The sequence below is a fragment of the Molothrus aeneus genome, chromosome 2, assembly GCF_037042795.1.
Source record: "Molothrus aeneus isolate 106 chromosome 2, BPBGC_Maene_1.0, whole genome shotgun sequence".
Taxonomy (NCBI): Eukaryota; Metazoa; Chordata; class Aves; order Passeriformes; family Icteridae; genus Molothrus; species Molothrus aeneus.
The window spans coordinates 24,857,940-24,876,264 of NC_089647.1; the positions used below are offsets into that span (position 1 = coordinate 24,857,940).

At 46.4% G+C, this 18,325-nt stretch overlaps 1 protein-coding gene across 1 annotated transcript; it reads right to left on the minus strand.

Moving 5' to 3' along the window:
• Positions 1–114: 114 nt before the first annotated feature.
• On the minus strand, positions 115–16,720 carry LOC136571600 (uncharacterized). The gene is made up of 20 exons (XM_066572113.1): positions 16,568–16,720; positions 16,431–16,487; positions 14,890–14,927; positions 13,494–13,634; positions 12,024–12,086; positions 10,748–10,868; positions 10,265–10,357; positions 9,105–9,265; positions 7,978–8,063; positions 7,683–7,766; positions 6,789–6,851; positions 6,564–6,641; positions 6,382–6,470; positions 5,651–5,687; positions 4,287–4,435; positions 4,012–4,074; positions 3,634–3,709; positions 3,175–3,259; positions 2,925–3,012; positions 115–2,402 (listed from the first exon to the last, which is right to left on the minus strand). Exons 1-20 carry the CDS (start codon positions 16,718–16,720, stop codon positions 2,292–2,294), a joined length of 1,836 nt encoding a protein of 611 aa, XP_066428210.1. The 3' UTR covers positions 115–2,291.
• Between the last annotated feature and the right edge of the window lie 1,605 nt (positions 16,721–18,325).

Genomic DNA, 18,325 nt, shown 5'->3' on the forward strand with positions numbered 1-18,325 from the left:
GATTGTGTGTGTGGTCACTGTGTCTGCTTTGCTCACACAACTGCTGGTAACTAGGAACTGGTCTGCTATAGAGTTTGGAAAAACAGGCAGGGGGAAAAAGGAAACACAGGGGCCTTTCACCAGGATGAGTAAAGTTTATTTTAGTGACCTCAGTACTAGGAAATTCTTGCACTGGAAATGTGCATTGATGAAATATGTTTAGGCAAAGGGAGGAAGCAGTGTTACTGTCAGCCAGTAAAAACTCAGTTCTTTCTTCTTCCCACTGTTAGGAGGATGCAGGTATTTTTAAAAACTAACTGTTTACTTCAGCCTCTCTCCTCCTAGCAACCTGAGCTCCCTCACCATGACCACAGAATGAACTAAATATTGAAATTAGAATTTTAGGGTAGTGTGGCATTTAGGAAGGGATTTGAAATAAATAGGTTTATCTAGCAGGATCATAATATTTTAGACACTCATCTCTTAATTCCTTGAGTAATACCATTGTATTAGGAAATATTCAGTTATTTCCTTCAAGCAGAAACGTTCCTAGCTGAAACTTATTCTTGTGAAACTCTTACCAACTCCCTTATTGCTAAGCAGTACATTTCAGCAGGAAATACCTTGCTTTGAGACTGTTCTTCTTAAAGCTGAGCTATACTAGACTGCAGTGAAAAACCAGTTGTGGCAGTATCCCATTCAAGATAAAAAGTATTATCAGCCACACAATTAACTGTGCATGCTGGTGATAGCTGATGGTGGGAGTTGATGTTTTAACTCAGGTACTTAAGCAGGGGACTGCAATGCAATGTTCTTGGATTCAGATGCCATCTGACAACTTCAGCCATTAGTAAAGTGCTAGCTCTGGTTAAGGAATATGTAGGTATGGGAAAAAGAAATCCCAAAACAGTACTGAGCTTGGGAGAAACTGCAACTACTTTCTGTTTCTTCTTTCCTTCCAAGCTACATAACAATTCAGTGATCTCTGCTGTTAGTAGGACAGCTGCTCCAGCAGCCTGATCACAATCCCAGGATGCCTGATAAAGTAGACAACAGGAGATGCTTCTGAGCATTCACCCCAAAATGAACACAAATGCTTAGGTTTAGTTACTCCTAAGCCTCTCTTTTCACATGGCCCTAATGTTGCTGGCAGGACAAAGGTACTAGGAAATTTACAGTTTGGAGCCTTTCAATAAAACAACATGGTGGCTTACAGCCATGTCATACTGTATGTAGTAATCCATGTCTACCTTGATGACTTTAGGAAGTAATTTAAAGATAAGAGAAGATTGGCTTCTTATCTAGAGCAGGCTCTTTGCTGCATATGCTCTTTTGCTCTTTGTGCAACACCTTTCTTGCATCCAGCTTCAATTTTGCAGTAGCTCAGTACTCAGTAGCATTTCCTAGAAATTCCACCTGTTTCTAATAGCTGGCTCAGCACCCCTTGAACAGTATTTCATAGCATTATCCAGTGGTTTCTTCCATTTGATAGTAGGCTTATATATAAGCAACCAGCAGGAGAAAAGAGGCTCTTCAAGGCTTAGCTTGGGAAATGGAGATGTGAAAAAAAAAAGCCAAAACACTGCACCAGGGCTTTGGGATGGAGTCAGGGAGGGTTCATGGTGTGGCTTTTCCTTCCCTTGCATGTCAGGCTTTAAGAGAGGCAGGACTCTGGGGCAGTGAGCACACCCAGACACTGTGCAGCCGTTGGGCTGACCTTGCACTGTTGGCAGCACCTCCTTACCTACAGGCTTTATGGTTTGCTGGGTTTTTGTACCCAGTGCCTGAGTACAGGGCCAAAACAAACACTGCCTAAGTGCAGGTGGGTTAAGATCCTCCTCATTCCAAGGCGCCAGGCAGTGTTTGCTGCCTTTCCCCTTCAGAAACAGTACCTTTGTTCTGTACTGGAAGAGGAGGAGTACCATGAGAAGGTTAAGGTTCTACCTTGCCATGTACAGTAGTATGAACTGCCTGCATGCAGTCCTGCAGATGCAACTGCCTTCCACCCATACACAGGACTCCTGCATGGGAAGAAATTGTAGAAGATAGTTGCAGCCTCCCCTGTTGGCAAAACCCCAACTAGCTAGCACAGTTAGTCTCCCTAGTATAATCTGGACCATCCACCAAGCAGGGAGCAGAAATTATGTCTGCTCAGCCTCAGTTGCCTGATTAGATCAGTGGTTTGTCCCCATTCCTCAGATGGGCCTGCTACTATGTCTTATTCTGATGATCACTGAAAACAAGTTCACTCTAATACTTGGTCAGGTCAGACTAGGAAAAAACCAGACTTGCTCCCCATCTTGGTTGCTTCATCACGCCAGGATGTCATAATAAATGGATGGTTTTTTGGTCTGGTCACGGAACTGCTCTAGCTTTAGGCCAATCCTCAGAAGAACAGCTTCATCCCACCATTTTGCCATGACCTGGGAGAAGATGAGAGGCAGAAGGAGAAGGATAAATGAAAAAAAGTAGCATCATACAGATGCTCTTGAAAGCCTTGGAAACAATTTCCCCACACCTCAACATCCTCAAAAGATGTTTTCTCCTTTTACCCCAGTAAGTATGGCATCACTGTATTTGGGATAAAGGCAGCTGTGTGACTTTCAATTGCAAGACATAGATCTTTCCTTTACATGAGACCTGTTTCATGGGGAAAGAATTTAAAAGAAGTTACAGAAATGAGACATAAGAGAGGAAAGGGTAGCGATGAATACTGGGTATTGATGCAAGTAGACAGGGAGACAGAGAAATCTTTCTCAAAGATATGCAGAGACCTCTGCCATTTAGGAGTGAGGCAAATCACCCTCAAATTAAAGCTTTTACTTCCAGTAACTGCTAGCTCCTCAAGTTAGCTGTGTGGAACAGCAGAGACCTGGCTGTGATGCTTCAGGACAAAGCCAGCTGGGGATTTTGTGCCCCAGCATTCACAAAGAGCAAATACTCACCTGGAGGCTAATCGGGAGCCCAGCAGTAGAATATCCAATGGGGACCACAAGGCCTGGAATCCCAGTGAAGTTACCAAGCTGCATGAACCTAGAGGGAAAAAGCTGTCATCAATATTCCTGGGGACAGCAGCAAATTCATCCTTTTTTGGTAGAGGCAGCTATGATTAATCTCTCCCACCTCACAGTCTGAAGTTCTTTGCCAGCTGTTCCCAAACATTTGTTTCTGTAGTGCAAGTAGCATTCTCCTTACCTCATGCACCGGACTGTAGAGGTCATATCGCTGCTTCCAGTCAAGAGGTCAGATTCATAAATTCTTGGAGCAGTGCAAGGAACAGCTGTGGAGGAATCACAAAATGACTGAACTTGAAAGGGACTTCAGGAAGTCATCTTGTCTAACCTTCTGGCTCAGGAATGGTCAGCAAGTGCAGGGTGCCCATGACCATGTCCAAATAGCTTTTGAATATTCCCAGGGATGAAGATCCTGCATGCTCTCTGGGCAACCTGATGCAGTGCCATGGATATAACCACTAAGTCTAGAAATACACAGTGGTCTCTCTAATCAGGCTGCATTATCCTCTAAGGATGCAAGTCACAGCAAAGTGCACAAAAGTCATACTCTCAAAATTGAGGAGGGGAAGTTAATGAAGTGACTGCTCTTAAAAGCCACACAGCTGTTGAGGACTGTCTCTGTAGCCAAGAGTGCCAATACCTGGTGTAAGGATACAGTTCACAGTGTTGAAGATCTCTTGCAAAAATCTCATGCTCCGAGTTCTCTGTCGATTTGCCTGCAAGCAGAGAGAATACTGTCTGATGGGCCCTCTTGGCTCAGAAGATTCATGTTTGATGCTAGCAGACTCTGCCCATCAGCATCTCTGCCTTTGCAAAAGAAGACACCATTCCCACAATTTGGAATCAGGGTACAAGACAGGTGGCATGTCCTCTGTGGTGCCCTACTATCCAGCATGCTTTCACAGCAGAGGACAGATAAAGCCGGGTGACATCTTCCCATGCGTGTGGGGAGGCTAAGAGAAGCCCCTACCCCACCTTTACAGTTTCACTAAGTGCCTCCCTTCAGCCTTCACCTTACCTTAATATAATCCAGAGCTGTGAACTGGCAAGCCAAAGCCAGGCTAGCCCGAGTTTCCAAATTCTGAAATAGAAAAAAACTGATCAAGGCTCTGCTTGCAGGAAACTGAACTGTGACAGCCCAGGAGTTCTCTTCCCAGTCTGCTCTTCTATACCAGTAGCCATCCAACAGATAGTTTGTCATAGAAGAAGCAGGAGCACGTCAGGTTTCTCACTGACATGATATTTGATCTGTATCAGTCAGAACAACTACTGCTCCAAGCTGCTGCTACTTACCATTTCATGGAAATGTTTATTGAAGTCAGGTTGCAGGAAGTCCCTCATCTCACTGAGAATGCAGATCACATGTGCCACTCGGGCTTCCTCCATCTCTGGAAGAGAGACTTCAACCACACTGGCTCCCAAACTCTGCAGGTGCTTCACCGCTGTGTACAGGACAGGTAAAGCACAGACAGCATCCCTGAGTTCTCCAGACTTCACAGAAAGGCTGCAAATCCCTAACCCCTGCAGAGTGAGAGACCCCATATGCCATTGCAGGGCAAGCATTTTCAGTGCACTGTGTGGCATGCACAGCTGCAGCTGCTTCCCCCAGGGAAATGCTTTCAACCTAAGTACATCTCAGTATTCCAATAGGGCAGGGGCTGCAGACAGGTTCCTAACTTACCTGCTCTATTTCAGGCAAATTCACCTCACCCCTCTAGCCTCCCAGTTAAGCCAAAGAGTAGAAGGACTGACAATGTTTCCCTGAGCACTTCACATGACCAGTGTTTTATCAGCATGAAGTGATTATTTAGCATTATGAGATCCCATTCAAAGCCTCTTCTGAACCATAATGGTAAAGGAATCAGGGAATACTCAGGTGACCAGGTAAATGATACAGAGCCACTAAATCTCGATGCACTTTAACAAGGCTGAACACCAAGACTTTGGGAAAAGTGAATCTTTTGCAGTCTGAAAAGAATCCTCTCCTTTCTGTGACCCCAGCTTCTTCATAAATACCCAAGCTTGCTTATGGATCCATCTCTCCTAAGAAAACTCTATAAATGTAGGACTGTGTTTGTGGAAATAAGGAGGGTGAAGAAAATCCAGACAAAGCCTGAATACTCAGCTCCAATGCAACTACTATACCAGGCATTGTAGAGGCTTTCTCCTCCACCCCCAAGTACTCACCAGGGTCAATTTTGCTTAGTCTAAACTCTGACAAAGGCACCCTAGAGGCACCACTTGGCAGATTTCAAGGAAATACCAGAGGACTGGATATATCACAAAGACCCAGTACTCTATTACTACTGAGCATTATGTTGTGAAACAAGGCCTTTCCTTAAAAGTCTTTTACCATTAAAGCTTGCAGAGTAAGTATTACCAAGCACAGATCTGTCTTTATACACACAGAGGCTGAGCACACTGGACTGCATTCTTCTATTGTAATCTGACAAGCCTACAACTGCTGAGCTTTTTAACCCTCAGCAGTCAGGGGGGCTTCCCCAATACAAAGTTACTGCTGTTCATCCAGCAGACTCCTTTAAGCAACTGCCTTTAAGGACTTCAGGCAAGAGCTATTTAGTGCATACACAAGAGGAGCACAAAGTGACACCATAGGATCTGGCACAATAAAAGACTTACAGACTTTCCCTCTTTACCTTTCTCACAGGCAGACAGGACTTCAGCATCACATGCCTAAAGAATAAGAGAAAAGAACTTTAATAACTGCTCATCTTGGTGAGCACACTCACCAGGACTTCAGTCCTCATGGTGCTTTCCTTGTTCCTGTCCCTAACAGCAGTGAAACACAGTCCTACAGGACTTAGGTCACATGCTGCAAGAGAACAGCTTGCAGGTCACACCCCTAATAAAAAGGAAAGGTCACTTTTTCCAGAGCAGAGAATATTCCTTGTCTGCACCATGCCAGAGCCAGTAAGAGTCTTTTTTTTCCTTCAGGAAGAAATCCTGAGTACATTTGTGGGGCTGTATTACAATTTTCAAGCAGCACTAGCTTGCAAGCCCCATTTCTACACTGGAATAATGAAATAACATTCAGCAGCTATAGCACTGTCACCGAGTGGATACACTCCTTTTCCTCATTTGATTTTAAACTAACTGCCTTTTGTTATCAGTTCAGAAGCATTGCTTCCAATAGAATAAGCAGTAGTCATGACCTTTCCCCATGCCTCCAACAGACTCTTACTCAAAACTCTGCCTTAGGAAAAAATATCTCCATGTTGATGTTTTCACACAGGCTCTATTATCTTCCAGTTACAGGACTAAATATGAGAAGCTTTAATTATGACAGGAAAGAGAACAATGAATGCACTGGGCTCCTTTAAAATCTTATTTTGCAAAGCAGCAGAAAGATAAGAGATAAACCAGGCACCTTAAAAAATGTCCAGTCCACTCCCAGTTTTAAGCCTTTCAGGTCAGGAGCACACATATCAGATAGGGTTGCTTTGGGCTGTTTTAGTCCTGCAGGGAACAAAGAAGAGTTCCTCCTTTTATTCTAAGATGCCTCTAGGAAGAGAGAGCATCTGGGCTCAGGGAGGGAGAGGGCTCACCTACCATATGGATAGAGCAGATCTGGCTCAGCAAGGATACTGTAAACAATGGCTGCATCTGCCACTGATGTACAGATAGGGCCTGTAAAAGAGACCAGTTATAAATAAAAAAGTGACAAGAGGTAAATAGTGCCTTCCTCCCCAAGCCTGTTCTAGGCAGAGATTGCCTCCCCTGTGAGAGAGAGCAGCACACAGCAAGGTCCCTGAAGTGGTGCACAAGTTCTCTTACCTACGCTGACTGTGGAGTAGGAGAGTGGCAAGCTGCCATGACAACTGATGCGCCCAAATGTACCTGGAGAACAAGAAATGGGACTTAGCTGGGTATCAGCAGTCACTGGGAAGAGCCACCTACATGGCTCTGGTGCACCCAGGATAAACAGCAAACCCCTGCCAGTCACTTTTATGTCTGCTGTTTCAGAGCCCAGTCTCTCATCCTTCAGTACCCTGTTCTGCTGACCCCAATCTGTCTCATCAGTGAAACATGTGAGTAGTGAAACTGGTTTCCCCCCATAGAAATTATTTAGTTGAGGGGAAATATGTGCAGGGACATTTTGGAATAGTTGTATTTAAATATGCAGAAGCAGCATTTCTGGTGTGGAGGATGGGGAGGCAGGAGCAGGATTATCAACAGCAGAAGACAGCACCCCATGGGAGGTCTCACCCACTTCACTGGTGAGACTTCATGCCTAACACCAGCTGTATTCTGCAAGTACTCATATCACCTTTCTGACCACTTGCATTTTGTTATCATCATCATCTTCCTCAGATGAATCAAGATTCGTCAAGCTGACCACATGTGAAGGACAGAAAGAGAGTAATGGCTGAGTATCTGGTCTCAGATTAAAGGCAGAAAGGAAAGGGTAGAAAGGAAAAGCAGCATGCATATTTTCTTTAGTATTTGATGTAAGTAAGTTAGGTTTTTTGAACACGTGTTCAACAGAGAGTAGAGAATACTTCCATGCTGCCATGCTAACCCTCATGACTCTCAGGGTGTTATATTTCAGAGTTTCTCTGGTCAAATTTTACTCCACAGGAATTAATAAGTGTCTGACTTGTTTGTGGCATTCTATCTGGAACAGAAAACAAGACAAACACACACCCCTCCATGATTAAAGGGCTCTACCTTTCAGCCCCACCACACCACAGAACGAAGCAGGAATCCTCACAGAGCCTCCTCCATCTGTGCCAATAGCCACGGGGCAGAGACCTACAAAAAACCCACACATTGGCCTGTGATCAGAGACACAACATGTTGCCCTGTCCATTCTACCAGCAGCTGTATCCAAGAGCACACAGAGCTCTCTGTTTAGCTACAAGTTCCCTCCAGCTGCTAAACCCAAACCCCCCATAAAAACAAAATGCCTGAGGTACTCTGGCTCAGGACCTTCCTCCCACCAACTCCACTTAGGACCACCTACCTGCTGCTACAGCTGCTGCTGACCCACTGGAGCTCCCACCTGTGAAGTGGTTAGGATTGTAGGGATTCCTAGGGATCTTGTGGTACCTGAAGCAGACAAAGATTGTTTAACCTTTTCTTAGGAGGACTGTGTGCACTATACGGCAGGAAAAGATCCAGAAACACAGCTCAGGAATTCTGATCTCTTGGTAAAGAGATGCCATTTTATCTCAGAAAGTGCCTGTCTCTAGAAAACAGGATGCATAAAAGACTTCTGCCTCAGAGTCCAATCTCCTGTGAGCATAAGCAGCCCACCCAAAAGAGGCCCAAAGCAAGAGAAAAGATGCTACTTCAGCTCTTCTCTTGGCAATGGCACCATGCCATTACTGCCTGCCGCAGTGCATGATGCAATTCCAAAAGGTGGAGCAGTTGGTGGTCAGCAACCCTTACAGACAAACAAGTCAGCTCTGCCCTTTATCACCAAGCAGCAGCTCCCCATGTCTCCAGCCTGACCACAGCCCCAGCCAGCAGAGCCCTGCCAAGCCACTGGGTATCCAACTGCCCTCCCACGGTGAAGAAATGCTGGAAATGCTGGCACGCTGCTGCATCCGAGGGGGAGCCCTTGTTCCACCCAGCTGCCTCTGCACAAGGCTCATCAAGGCTGTGAGCACCACTGCTCTGGAGCTGAGCTCTCAGCTTGGCTATAGCTGGAGAACTCACCACAGTAAAGCAAATTCAGTGAACCTGTTTTAGCTAGGAAGTAAAGCCACTATGTTCTCCTGAGATGACTGTACCTTTCTCTCAATGTTCCAGGCCTTCAGCCATCACTGAGGCTGAGCATTACATGACTATTTATTTGTTTTCTGTCACAGCTTTTGTGTACCACTCATACTATAAACATTCACACCTCCAGGCCTGTAAGGCCTGACAAGTTCCTCACTCAGCAGACAACACTTGGAGCTTCTCCTTCCTTTGGTTTCAGGAGCCTTCAGGCTTCCACAGCTACTCTAACCCTCAAATGTACAGTACTGGGTTTTCATACCCTCAGGGTTCGGTCATGCTTCCCCTTATTTTTGTAGCCTTCCCTGGGAGTTCTGGACAGTCATAGGTATTTCTAGACTGGGAAAAGAGAGAAGATAGGGATTGTACCTATTAGGGTTGCATCCAGTTGTTCCAGTTCCTAGTTCATGCATGTTTGAGACCCCAATAATGACAGCCCCAGCCTCTCGCAGCTTCTTGGCCACAGTAGCATCTTCTGTTTCTGGCTGTGTCCCAAGATACACTGTTCCCACTCGGTGATGGTAAGGTACCTTAGCAGGAAGACACCTAATTATTCATTCTAAAACCCTGGCAAAGGACCACATGCACACTTCAATATCACAACAGATCCCAGACATTAGGACAAGGAGGTAAGCAAGGGCTAGGGAGCACTACTCTTCAACTTGTCCCGTGTTGGTGTCTGTCAGGACTTGACCCTTCAATGTTTGGTCTTTCTCCTATGCAGAGGAGTCCTTTTCACACCATGATACATAAGAGCAGAAACAGTAGATGATCAAAGCCTGCCTCCCTGTAGTAATGTAATTGCCATGCTCAGAAGCTGAAGATCACCTTGGCCCCATGGCACACAGCTCTGTGTTCCATCTGTCTATGGACAGAGCTACAACATTTCAGATCTGCACGCTCTGAAGCCTGGCATCAAGATTAGCTGGATTCCAAAATAACAGATGGGCTATTTTCAGGATATGCTAAGTACTCTACTTTGAGGAAGCAACAGAAGAATCTGTACATAAACAGGCCTCCCACCACAGGGGTAGGTCTCTGCAGAGCCTACAACAGCCTGATGGCACTGCCACAAGCATTTACTGTTAGCTATTAGGCCACAGGTAAAAATCTTCATCAGTAGGAATTTTCAAAGGAACTTGTGTATTTCTGGCACTTGTATTTTAAGGTGAGAGGGATGTTTTGCCAGTGGAGCAGAATCAGTGCCTGAGAAATACAGACAGTTACACCCACTGTACAGATGCTTTTATACATTCTCATTTCATCATAAGACTGTTTCCCACACCCACCCTCTACTCCCTGTGGATTAAAGAGATCAGTACAAGATATGGAGCATGTCTGCTGTATGCAAGATCTCTCTTCACCTTGCAAAACTTGTTAATCCTACTCACTACAAACCCACATACAACCCCACATTACAAACATATTCCCAGGCTTCTGCTGAGAAGTTGGTCTCAAAACCTTATCACAGTGAGTTGTCCAGGTTAACCATCTGCAGCAGGAACTGGCAGCTAGACAAGGAAACTCACCACTTTGAACTCTTCTTTCAGGCACACTGGGATGCCATCCAGACAAGACAGGGTACACTTATTCCTGTAACGAGTAGTGGAGGCCTCAGCCATCTGCACAGAGAAAAAGCATAAAGCATATGCTATATATATATTTAGCTGAGCTGAAGGTCATCACCAGTATTGGAATGGATATAAAAAATGGCATTCCTGGCCAGTCTATCAAAGTTTCCTTCTTCCACCATATGCTGGTGAGAAACTACAACTTGGAACCATCTACACTAATGGATGCCACATAAGCACAGAAGTCCTATTATAAACAGTCATCCTGCAGGAAACAGATTGCTTTGATGCTACCTCTCTTCACAGGAAGGAAAACAAACTTGTTTGTAGTCCTCTACACAGAGAGTAAGGAAAAATGTACTTATTTTTCTGTGCATATTGGCCCTTCTAATGGATGTTTGGGGTGGCAGAGGCCCCTTTCCTACCAGAGGCAGTCATTACCAGCATTATTTGCTCCTGGTCCCATTGCACTATGGCTCTGAGCGGCGGCGTGGATTTGTCACAGTCCTCCAACATGGCAATGATGTTCTTGGCTACCTGGGTTGGTGTCAGCTTCCCACTCCTACAGGACAGGAGAATTTGGAAGTTTGTTACAAGACCTTCCCTCATAGGGTTTGTCTCCCATGCAGCAAGATGGCAGCTGTGACAGCTTTAAGCAAGAATCGGGTAAGAATCTCTGTGTGGTGTGATCTGAACACTGCTGACACAATCAAGACAGGAAATTCTTTTCCTTAAGGGGAGAATTTGCCTACACAGAATGCTCCTTAGAGGAGAAGCAAAAGCTAGGAGAGTTACCCAAATGTTCCTGAACCACCAGACAGATAAACAGGGAAAAACAGCTGAGAGCTATACTGAGAGTTCTCAAGCTCCTGAAAGCTTGGAAGCTATGAAACTCCCGGTATATTGAGCTAAGACCAAGAGGTCATACCCCTTCATGCAGGCCTCTCATTACAGAGAAGGGGCTGCCAGCAGTACTGTCATAATCCACCTTTAATAAACCTTCCCTCCCCTCCTGGCAAAGGCTGTGTTTCACCACAAACACACCATCTCTGGCTCACACAAAAGCCTTGTGGCCAAGATGCACCTGTAACACCAGACTGCAGTGTCAGTCCTTGCTCCAATGACACAGCCTACAGGCAGAGATGGCCCTTGAGGAACCAGTTCTAGGGGTGCAAGAATATTTTTCCAAGGGCTCCACTTCTGGCACATGACCCAGAGGCAACTAGGATCACCAGGCGGCCAACAGCTCGTGGAACCCCAGAGTCAGGGGGCCGTTTTCAGCTCTTTCCAAGCTGGACACGTTTACTGGGTGGAAGCAGGTGTCATGCTCAGAGAAGCACAAGGAGCTGGGGAACCAAGGGATTCATCGGAGACCCACAGTATGCACAACTTGCATAATCCAGATCAACTTTCATCTACTTCTCACTCATGTTTGAGAAAACAAGATATGTAGAAATCTCTCTCAGACAAGACTGACAATAAGCCAAAGAAAATGGCATTTAAATATCCTTGCAGGGCTTGTAAAGTTGTGCCAGCTCTCCCAGCTGACTTTCCTTTGTTATTCTACTAAAGGGAAAGAACATCAGGAAGTGATGATAAACAATGGCACCTCAAGGACAATGCTAACAAAGAGATGCCTGAGAACCTGTGGAACAGTGGCAGCCCACAGCAGAGGAACATGTGGGACAGGTTGTTTCCAGACCATAATTTCACCTACCGGTAGCATTCCAGATAGTCTTTGATCCCTTTGAAGCTAAACCCGTTCCTAGCAGAATCAGACCTGCAAAAGAAAGGATTAAAAGGTGCAACTGTGAGCTACTACAGCCAGATTTGTTCAGACCTGTAGACTTCAGCATCACTGTCCAATGCAGATTTGGGCATCACTCACAGCAAACCATGTGGATTGCCAGGCCCTGCACTGCAGCTCACACTCTGTCAGACTCCTTGCACACAAGCCAGGCAACAGGCATACTAGGGATGCCACAGAAATAAGGGACCAGTTTTGCCTGGTGTATGTGTAGCTGTAGCTCTCTTATAGAGAGCAAGCAGGCACAACTTCCCAAGGATATTTCCTGGGAATCACAGTGAGGAACCTCAGAGAAAGAAAAAACAATTCTTATCTCTGCTTGCTGTGCCTGGTATTTTGCACATGTGGAATGTGTTGGGAAGGTTGTTTACCTGAAGGAATTTGGTAATTGGATTCTGGTGGAATTGTTTATGTTAATTAGCCTATCAGGTCCAAGCTGTGTGGACTGTTGGTCTGGAGACAGTTATGAGTTTTTCAGTAGTAGTTAGAAGTAAATATGACATAGTATAGTATGTATCTGTTTAATATAGATGTCATGTAATATAATATAGTTTTAATAAACTGAGTGTTCAGCATTCCGAAGCCTTGGAGTCGGATGCCAATCATTTCCCAGACATTGGGGCTGCTTGCAAATACTATAAGTATGTTCTAGTTTCTTCATATTCCTACTGAATACAGTAGCCATTAAACTGCTCAAAATATATTCCAGATTTACATTTGCTACTCACCACTACAACTTTATAGCCTAGCTCGAATATACTTGTGAATCTACTCCCAGGACCTCTGCCAAAAGTTCAATCCAGAGACAGTCAACAGGACATCTGGGTGTGTAGGGCAGGAGTGGGAAAAGGCACCTTGCAGCTCACACAAAATTACACACAAGTGAACTGCTTCAACACCAAATCAATGGCTCTAGCACATAAGCAGCAGGCCATTTCTCATCACTAACAAAGCTAATTTCTTGTGCATCGTTTTCTTTAGAACATGTGTTCCTCCCCTCCTCCAAGCAAACCTGGTGTTCTCTTTGAGATTCTCTGCAGGCTAGAAACAGCACTCCTGTAAAGTCACTTAAAGGAATCTGTTTTTACTGACTAGCCAAACACTAAGTGTACCTGCTCTGATAGTGCAACCAGAGCCCTGGTAAGGGCAGAATTTGGTCTCTCCCCAAAAGGCAGACTTTTCCCTTTCACATTGCTTGTAATTACTGGTGATTTGTAAATTACAAAAGGCAAGATGACTGACAGCACTATTTGTTTTGTCAAGTGGCTGGGCATGGAAACAAGAATTCAATCTAAATTGCTGACAATGACAGCTTCCCACTAACATAACAGTGCCAGCACGTGTATTCTTCCACTTCTCTCTTGCACATCACATACTGACCTTGCATCTGTCAGCTGCCTGATAACATCTGAAGGGCTTTCAGCTTCAGACTTGTCTTCTGTAACCTCCGCAGCAACCTCCGGGATAAACGTGGGATCTTCGTGAATGTCAAGGGAACGCATAAGCGAGAAGTTGTTCATTCTGAATAAGAGAGAGTCGCTGCTGGAGTTTTCAACCTCAACTATGACTAATTTTTCAGACTGTTCAGAAGGAACCTTTACCCAAGAACATTTTGTCTTAGCAGTCTGCTTTCATAGCAGGGAGTTGCAACAGTTACAAGCTAATCTCTCTCACATATTTCCTAAAGGCAGCATCAAATGTATTCCGCCTGTTTAACAAAGCCTCCTACCTCTTGATATAAAGCCAGCCTCTGTAAACTCGAGCTGGGAAAGAAATGGTGGAAGTTCTTGATTCACTTAATTAGACCTCTCATTCACAGACCAAACAAGACAGGAGTGGAGAGGAAAATAAAAGAAGAATGTAGTGTAAGCTGTACATTCAACCACTAATCCTGTTAAAACAAGCACCTCTTCAGACTTTTCCATGACCTACTTGAACATAGTTTGTTTGCAATCAAATACAATGGAGATTGCAGCATAAATCCATAGCTTGGACCACACAAAGCAAGGAGATCAAAACCCTGACACAGTTATCCAGGAATGATCTGCAGTTTAACAGCAGTGACACTTGCCTGGGTTTGATTTGTTCAAAAAGCCCACATCCCAAGTCAGATTCAGGGGGGACACAGTTTTCAGTGTCCTGGGATCTGCACAGATGACCCTTTAAATGATGGGCAAACTACATGAAAAAAACACTAAGAGGTTCTTGAACCTCTTACCCAAGTGTCCTCGTACTCCTAGTGCAATGTATACTTAAAATCAGTTTCTGAACAAAAACACATGTGAGAGAAAGAAGAAAGGCTGACCTAAAATAGAGAACGTCATTAAAAAGAACTTACCAAACTCCCTGAACTTTATGTCTGGCCTCACTTCCCCACTACTACTATTCTTTTAACCCTATCAGTGATAAGAACAACATATTTGCACAGCCACCAGCTTTGAAAAAAAGATTGTCCTTTAACAAAAGAGCAAAGACAAAGAGACATAAAGGCAAACAAAAGGCAAAAAGAAAAGGTGGTGAATACAATTTCTATGCACCTGCACGAGTGTGAAAAATGATTAATTTCTTCTCGGAGAGACCCACTCAAATGACAGTAGTTAAAAAAATAATCAAGCAAACATCTGTGAAGTAATCTTATTCTCCAATCAAATTATGCAGCTTTTTCTTTAATAAATACAATTTCAGATAACCTACAAGCAGTGTGCAATGCAAGTACCTTAAACCTAAAACAAGAAATAAAAGAAACCCAGAGCAGGAGAAAAGTCCCCACGCTTACCTCATTAAGAATGGCAGTAAGCAGATCTGCCCAAAAGCCTAGGAAAAAAGCAAGCAAAAATGTTGGTTTGCAGCAACTTTGACCTGAACACCTTCTTTCACTGGACAAGGAATGCTGAATATGCTCACGATTGCTGCAGGCTCAGAGCACCCTAGAGAGCATACAATGCTATACAGTAAAGAAACAGCACAAACACTTGTATTTTACACTACAAAAATGGCCTGAAATGCTTTCCCCCCACGTTTCATATTTATATAATTATAAAAAGAGTATTCTTCTGATTCTTCTGCCTTTGTCTTTCCCTGACTCACACAGAAAGCCTGCATCTGCAGCACTTTTAAGAAGCTTCTATATAGCTCCCATCCATTATTTCCTTCATGTTCCACAGATTATGCAAACACTGGATAAGGCAGGAGCTTATTATTTTATATACTATTAGGACCTTGCCCATCTCTCAACCAGCTCCCACAGTAACATGAGTCAACTTGGAAAAGTGTGAGAAATTTAGAAACTCTGTGGTAGCAGACAGCAGAAAATAGTCTTTCAATACCCTGGCTCCCAGAGTAGCAGCATCAACAGTCCCAAAGAGACCAGCCTTGTTCTGTCCTGTCTTAATACCTTAACAATGGACTTCAGAAACACGTTGTGGGATGTACAAATACAGTACAAGTCTGAGGCAAGGCTCACACTGCCAGCCCCACAAAGCAGCATGTTACCTCACACATTGCATAAGAATTACAGCACCTTTTTGAAAACACACGGCTCCTAATCTACATCTAACACAGCACAATCCTGTAGGAGATTGAGAATCTCACATCCCCTTTCCAAGGGAGGTATCAGAAAGGAAAGAAGCCCTTCGCCATGCACCAGAAGCCGCCACAAAGCAAAAGATAACAAAGTACTCTGGTTGTTACATCTTGACAGAAGCCACTCCTAAGGTATTCTCACAAATAAACACAGCCTATTAAGCTGTTTCACTCCAGGCCCAGCCGGACAATAAGCTTTGTAACAGGCGACACGGCTGAAAAAAAACTTTTGTGCGCTCAAAAGGAAAGGCCAGGCAACAGCAGCAATAAGGCCCAGCTGCTTCCAGCAGAAGCAGGTGCGAGGTGGGCAGTGCAGGGGATGCAGGCTTTTGTCCCTTCTGCACCCCGACACCGAGGGGTCCCAGTCCCGCAGGCTCCCGAACACGCCAGAGCCCAGCCGAGGGGAGCCCCGGCGGCACAGCTGCCTTAGCACCCAGCTGGAACCCCCCTCACAAAGCTGCCGAGCCCTTTAACGTCCAAGGAAAGCTGCTGGCAGCTCTACTTCGAGTTTGATGTCAGCTCCAAAGGTCTCCACACTCGAAGACACACAGGACCCCCTCAGCCAGAGGCCGGCGCTCTCAGTGCCCGCGGCATCACATCTGTGGGGCCGGGAGAACTCGAGAGCTCGCAGAGAGCCACACCCTCCCCGCCGAGCCCCGCTCCCTCCGGACCCCCCGCCCGGTTTTCCCCGCGCAGCCCCGGGTTTCACTGCCCCGTCTGCCGGCCCGCACTCACCGTGTTAGCCACATGGACGAAGAGGCGCAGCCCGGCGCCGCACAGCCTCGGAGCCCACTGCGGAGAGAAGGCGAGAAGTGAGGTGATCGCCCGCCCCGCCGCCCCGCGCCCCCTGCCCGGCCCTGCCCGGCGCTCACGATGTCCCGGGGCGGGCCCGTTGGCCCGGCCTGGCGCGGCCCCCGGCGGTGCAGCACGGCGGCCGCGCTGCCCGTGTACCGCCGCCCGCAGCACAGGTAGGCGGCGGCGGCCGCGAACAGCAGCGGCAGGAGCAGCAGCAGCAGCGGCGCCATCGCAGTGCTCCCTCCCGGCGAGCCCTCCCGCTGCCGGGGCGGTGCTGGGGCTGGCCCCGCCCGCAGCCGGCCTCAGGCGGCGGGAATCGAGCAGTGGCGGGGGTGACTGACGTCCCGCCATGTCCCGCTTCTTCCAAGCGCTCCGCCGCGCCGGCGGCGCCCGAGCCGGGGGTCCGGGCGTGCAGGAGGCGGACGTGCAGCGGTGGGGGCTGACAGGTCAGCGGGGAGCCCGGGGAAAGGGTCGGCAGGGAGCCTCAGGGCTGTGGGTGCTGTCGGAGATGGCGGGAGGCGGCGGAGGGGCCCCGCGCTGCCTGGCGCTGCCCAGCTCATAGAATGGCTTGCGATGGAAGGGGACCTGAAGATTATCCAGTTCCAACCCCCCTGGCATGGGCAGGCACGCCTCCCTCTAGACCAGCTTGCCCAAAACCCCATCCGACTTGGCCTTGAACACCTCGAGAGATGGCACATCCACAACTTCCCTGGGCAACCTGTTCCAGTGGCTCACCATCCTCACAGTAAAGATTTTTTTCCTAATATCTAATCTAAATGTACTCTCTTTTAATTTGAACACATTTCCTCTTGTCCTGTCGCTGCAGGCTCCTTTAAATAGTCTTGCCCCATCTTTCCTGTAAGTTCCCTTCGGGTACTGAAAGGCCTCAATTAGGTCACCCGGATGCCTTCACTTTTCCAGCCTGGACAACCCGAGTTCTCTCAGCTGTAGTTGTCTGAGCTCTGTACCAACAGGCCTTAGGCCAGAAATAAATAAAAGTGCAAATAAAGTGAAAGTCAAAGTGAGCTGCAGCTGCTGCAGAGATGGTGTTGTTGCGTGCTCTCCACTGTGTGCGAGCCTTCCCTGGATGCCGCAGTCCCCGTCCTTGGCTTTGTGGGTAGGTTTGGGCCAGGGCTGAGCTCGGCTTTAACCCCCCTAGTGCCTCCGCACAGCCTCAGGCAGCTCTGTGCTTCGGGACAACACGAGCAAGGGTTGGCCTGTTCAGTGGCCTCGAAATGGGCCTGAGTTAAAGTGCTTTTCACTGCCTGGAGGGTGAGGTTAAAGGGGAATGCTAGGGCAATCCATCCTGCCCGCACGTTTTCCTTAGCTTGCTGGAAATCCTCACCTCAATCCGTGGGCTGGTTTGGGTTTGTGGATCCTGCGGGCTGGTGAGTTACTTCATGCACCTAGTGTGCACATTTTCCCAGAGAGGAGAGGGCAGCAATGCCACAATACACAGCACTTGAGTCCAAGCACAAGGAAAGGTCTTGCCAACTCCTATGTGACTTGTATTGATTTTGACATATTGTGCCCCATAATAAGGAGTGCAATGGTGGTAGTAGTCACAATGGCCTATAGTGGAGGCCTGCCTTAGCTTTAAGTACAGAAAATCTAGGAAACATCTTGTTGAGAAATTATTATTATACAATAATTGATTGTAACAAACATTTCTGGTAGCCTAAAGCATGTCCCTGGCTCTAGTACTTACATATTTAAGAAAGTGATTCAGGCTGAAAATCAAGCTATCTTTTAGGAATTCAAAGTACCAGCCTAATTATTAGATCAGGTTCCTTGTACAGTCTGTTGCAATGGCTCGGGGCATTTTTTTGTAAGTT

What these genes read in the sequence shown, in the direction of transcription:
- LOC136571600 (XM_066572113.1), bottom strand. Translation starts at nt 16,720, where the DNA reads ATGGCGCCGCTGCTGCTGCTGCTCCTGCCGCTGCTGTTCGCGGCCGCC. An exon ending in GACTATCTGGAATGCTACCG is followed by an intron (nt 10,869 to 12,023) that starts GTAGGTGAAATT and finishes CCTGTCCTGTAG; the next exon opens with GAGTGGGAAGCTGACACCAA. An exon ending in ACCAGGAGCAAATAATGCTG is followed by an intron (nt 10,358 to 10,747) that starts GTAATGACTGCC and finishes TTCTCTGTGCAG; the next exon opens with ATGGCTGAGGCCTCCACTAC.